Here is a 4,936-nt window from a genome sequence, read left to right as displayed (position 1 = left end):
GGTTGTGCAATTTTGATCCAAGTCGTTGTACTGGTGAGCCACTAGTGCCAAAGGTGTAATACAAAACTTGATATGATAGTCGAGCTCTGGTTGAGATACTGTTATTGGTTTTTTGCTGACAATTTTCCTTGTAACACAACCGTATCAACTCGAATACTCTTAGGGGGTGTTTGGTTCAAGCAATTATGGTATGAGGTATGGATTTGGAATGACTCATACCCATACCTTGTGTTTGGTTGGTAATTTTTGTATTTTGATACCCATACCTCAAACCCATGAGGTATGGGTTTTGGAAACCCAAGGGGGAGGTGGGTATCACTCATTCCAAACCCTTAGGAATCAAAAAAAAAAAAAAAAAAAGGAAGAAAAAAAAAGAATTGAAACAATATAGAAACCTACTACCGTCACTTTGCTTCTCTGCTGTCACTTTTGCTTGCCCATTTTTCAACCCTTGTTCACCATTAATCAAGGTAATTTTGCTTTTTTAAAATTTTAATTATTATAAAATGATAATATGCTATATTCTTCCTATTGCTTTTTGGATAATCATCATTATCCTAGTGTCGAAATTTCGATTTGTGAGTATCGTCTAATTGTTGCTATGTTCTTCATATTGCTTTTTGGATAATATGCCATGCTTTTCATATTGCTTTTTGGATAAAATAATATGCTACTTTGCCCGGTATTAGTCAAGTTGAGGCTATTCGAGCTGCTAGCTTGTTTGCATCAAACACAAGTCAAATGGATGTATTTTTTTTTTCAAGTTCCAATGATGATTGGAAGAAAGAAGTAGTGCTTGACATGTTAAACCGTCACAGATAATTGGTTCGTCAGATTTTCTTAAGATTATAAATTATCATGCAATTAGAACTATAATAGCTTGTTTGGGTAATAAACATTGAACAATAATGCTTCATAATAATTATCGTTCACTTTGATTGTCATTTCTATTGTGGAAGTTTGAGAATTTGAATCTTACTTTAGTGAAATAATGTCTTTTTTAGTACTTGGTTTGTAAAAGTTACATTTTTTGTTTTACCCTTTCAATATTATGAGTTTATTTTACTAATATCATAAGTCATTTAATTTGATACCCATACCAGTATGTTTTTTAACCAAACACAAGGTATGGGAATGAAATTGATTCCAAAGAATGAACCAAACACATGGTATGAGGAATCAAGTTCCAAACCCATACCACCTTAGAATGATTCCTCATTCCAAACCCATACCACTACATGAACCAAACACCCCCTTATTTGACATTACATAGCTTCATACATCCACAGACATTATTACGCAGTCGTAGAGTAATCTACATACCACATTATTATCAACTAGACTTACATTCATTTATTCAGAGATACAGAGAGTACTAGTAAGCAATAGCACGGCCAATCTGAGCATCCTCCAAGCTGCTACGAGGCAGCTTATCATCATCATCATCAACATTATCATTAAGATTATCAGACAGTACTCGCTCGTACTTAAGAAGACCCATATCAGGCTTAATTTGATTAACATTGGTAATTGTCCAATAACGATTAGAAGTGACCTGTAAAGTAACAGGATTCCGAAACACGCCACTAGGCCCAGAAGTTGCAATCTGCACTGAAAGTGTACCCCAATTGTTTACCATGCTTTTCACCTGATAATCACTACGCAAACTGAAATCCCCCTTTTTCTCTATGTATATAAATCGCGCTGCTTCAGCAACCATGTGAATAGTAATCAGGAGGAACCTAGCCTGGTCCCTCCTAAACGGGTTTGTTGACGATACGTCTTTCCTGCCATACATATTCCTCATTTCACTCTCTAAACTTGCTACCCCAAATTGCAAGCTATTTATGAGTTGACCCGCTGCTGATTCAAGGCTTACATAATCAAATTGAACTCTCATTGGTAAGCGTTGCAAATTGGCGATTCTAGGGAAAACATCTCTCTCAGGAATTTCACCTCGGAAGTAAAATGCTCGATTTGTTCTTCCGTCCACTTGGTCACGGTATGCCAGGACATATAAGTCGCTTCTTCGGAGTTGGAGACCCATTGTGAAGGCCTGGTTGTTGGTGAGTCTGCATTGCACACAATTCAGGAAATGACTTTTGTTAAGACTCGTCTAGGAAAACGCGGGAAACTGACGGAAAATTCCGTTAGTAATGCCCTTTTTCCGTCAGTAATTGGCATTCCTGACGGAAAATCCGTTGGTATCGTGCGCCGCTACGTTTGTAACTAAAAATACGGTCCTAACGGAAAATCCGTCAGTACTTCAGTAATGGTCCGTATGTACACAAGACTTACCGAGCATTTAAATTGACGTAAAGATAAAGGTTACGTTGATTGGGTGGGTTAATCATATCTATGCCATGGTATTGCAATCCGGAACTATTGACTTGTTTTCGGACCTCCTCTACAAATTTAGCGTAACCATCTCGCCTTAGATTAAACGATACATCTTGGCACGTTGCCGGGACAATAACAAGGAACATGCATGTTAATGTTATTGCTGCTGCCACCCTTAAAACGACCTCCAGCCTCATTATGACTTGTTATGAGTTTGTGACCAATTCGCTGCGAAAACATTGGAAATAAATTAAACCTCCTTATCCAACGAATTACTTAGAGTAAAACTAGCAAGTCAAAACAATCATGCTTAATTATATTCATGAACCACTCGGAAAACCAACTGTTGAATTAATAGAGAGTAAATAGTTACATAAGTTTTAAACGACCAACTTTTGAATTAACAGAGACATTTCTCTTATTTCATCTGTTTTTCATTGTTTGTGTTTTAGTTATGTTCGCAGAGACTGTAACTCCAAAGCTCATGCCTTGGCGAAAAAGGCTATGAGTTTACTTTAGGAACCTTTCTTTTCAGCTGCCAAAAAAAAAAAAAAAACTTTTGAATTAACAGAGAGTATGTAGTCAAAAAGTTGCGAGTTTACCGTAAACTCTTTAAGTTATCAATCAATGAAACAAATAGATCGAGTATGTAGTTGGGATTCAAAGTGATACGTAAACTATATAGGAGTATAGTCGATGACGGAAAGTGGGCTTTAGCCTTTAGGCTTACCTATTGCAGTAGCTCAGCTTGTTGTATGTTTGATTTTCTGCATAGCAAAGTCATGAAGCTCCAGGCCTTTAAATAGGAGGACTGGATTACTGGAGGAGTCTCCAATAATTTAGAGGTGGCAATTTGGGTAAATCGGTTCGAGTTAATTTGGGTCGAGTTATTTAGGTCTGACGCGTATTTTCGATTGGGTCGGGTCATTTTGGGTTTCGGGTCAATTTCGGATGAGCTGTTATCGGATCATTTCAAGTCGGGTCACTTTCGGGTATGGGTCGTTTTGGGTCTAGTCGCTTTCAAGTTAATGTGTAAAGCAGTTTGGTTAGTACTATTTTGATTAAGAAATATTATTATATAAATTTAACTATTTATTACGGACGATTGTAACTAATGAAATTATATTTTGATATGTATAATATCAATTATGACTTAGTAGTTAGTACTTGTCGATTCCATTCATTTTGGGTCACTTCGAATCATTTTGGATCGGGTCAATTATGGTATGGTTTTTTGGGTCGGGTCAACATTGGGTCAATCAAAGTTCGGATCGGGTCAATTCGAGTTTCAGGTCATACTCGGGTAAAACAAATTCGGGTTTCGGGCCAGACTTTTCGCGTCGGGTCATTCGGGTCTGGGCCGTATTGCCAGGTGACCAGGTCAGTCTCCATCCCCTAACAAATTAGATGAAAAGGTAGTTGAAAACTGAAAAAGTAACTGAAATCTGAAAAGATGTTTGTCAAACTAACTGAAAAAATAGCTGATTTTAGTGGAATGGCGTAAAATAATATGATAATTATTGAATAGTATAGATATAGATTTAAGGGGTAAAATAGGAAAATCAAATCAAATCAGCTACAGAATTTGTGATTTATCAAACACAAATAGGATCTTACAACCTGTTGTACACTAGCATTATACAACAGGCCCATATATTACACATATTAAACTATTTAAGCCAAAAAAAAAAAAATTCTACACATCTCTTTTTCCCCCTAATTCTGATTTCTCTCCAGTCGACAAACCCTACCCCTCTTTCTCTTCTCTAAATTTCTCTTAAATGATCCGTAATTCTGATTCTAATATGGTGAAAAGAAATCAATTGACATCATAATCAAGGAGGAAAAACACATCTAATAATATTTTGGTGAACGAGAAGCAATTTACATCATCATCAAGAAGGAAAAATGGATCTAATAATACTTTGAGGTAAATTTCTACATCAATCATATACGAACTATTATTAGAAGAATACAAGTTCAAAAATTCGAGTACATAATAATACGAGCTATTAAGATAAAAATATGAGCTAATGTAAAAAGATTACGAGCTTAAAAGAATCACGAACTTAAAAATACAAGCACATGAGAATACGAGCTATTAAGATAATAATACGAGCTAATGTAAAAAGAATACGAGTTTGAAGGATTACGAGCTTAAAAATACGAGCGCATAAGAATATGAGCTATTAATATAAGAATACGAGCTAATTTAAAAAGAATACGAGCTTAAAAGGATCAAGAGTTTTAAAATACGAACACATAAGAATATGAGCTATAAAGATAAAAATATGGGCTAATGTAAAAAGAATACGAGCTTCAACTATTTTCATGCATTAAAAATTTTGGATAATTTTTTTTTTCCTCACGAGTCACGTCATATGATTTGTTCCATATATTCAATTAATTATAATAATTTAATGGAGAATATGATTCATTACCTGAATGATGGATGAAGATGGAGAGGAGTTAGAAAAATATAGAAGCAGTCAGAGAAAGGAGGATTGAATTCAAAATTGGATTACGTTATTTTATTTTTTTTGTAAAAATCTGAAAAAAGACTAAAATAACCTTGGATGTACAATGCTCATTGTAC

General features: G+C 35.2%; 1 protein-coding gene across 2 annotated transcripts; it reads right to left on the bottom strand.

Annotated features, from left to right (window-relative positions):
• Nucleotides 1-1,239: 1,239 nt before the first annotated feature.
• Nucleotides 1,240-3,163, bottom strand: LOC141597781 (protein synthesis inhibitor PD-S2-like). Of its 2 annotated transcripts, none has more exons than XM_074418041.1 (3): nucleotides 3,071-3,163; nucleotides 2,299-2,568; nucleotides 1,240-2,072 (listed from the first exon to the last, which is right to left on the bottom strand). In XM_074418041.1, exons 2-3 carry the CDS (start codon nucleotides 2,535-2,537, stop codon nucleotides 1,376-1,378), a joined length of 936 nt encoding a protein of 311 aa, XP_074274142.1. In that variant the 5' UTR covers nucleotides 2,538-2,568; nucleotides 3,071-3,163; the 3' UTR covers nucleotides 1,240-1,375. The 2 variants fall into 2 exon arrangements, with proteins under 2 accessions (XP_074274142.1, XP_074274143.1); XM_074418042.1 differs by lacking the exon at nucleotides 3,071-3,163 and adding an exon at nucleotides 2,943-3,026.
• Nucleotides 3,164-4,936: the final 1,773 nt, after the last annotated feature.

Source organism: Silene latifolia, chromosome 1, assembly GCF_048544455.1.
Source record: "Silene latifolia isolate original U9 population chromosome 1, ASM4854445v1, whole genome shotgun sequence".
Classification (NCBI taxonomy): Eukaryota; Viridiplantae; Streptophyta; class Magnoliopsida; order Caryophyllales; family Caryophyllaceae; genus Silene; species Silene latifolia.
The sequence above is the reverse complement of the archived record's forward strand: the minus strand, read 5'-3'. Positions and strand labels throughout refer to the sequence as shown.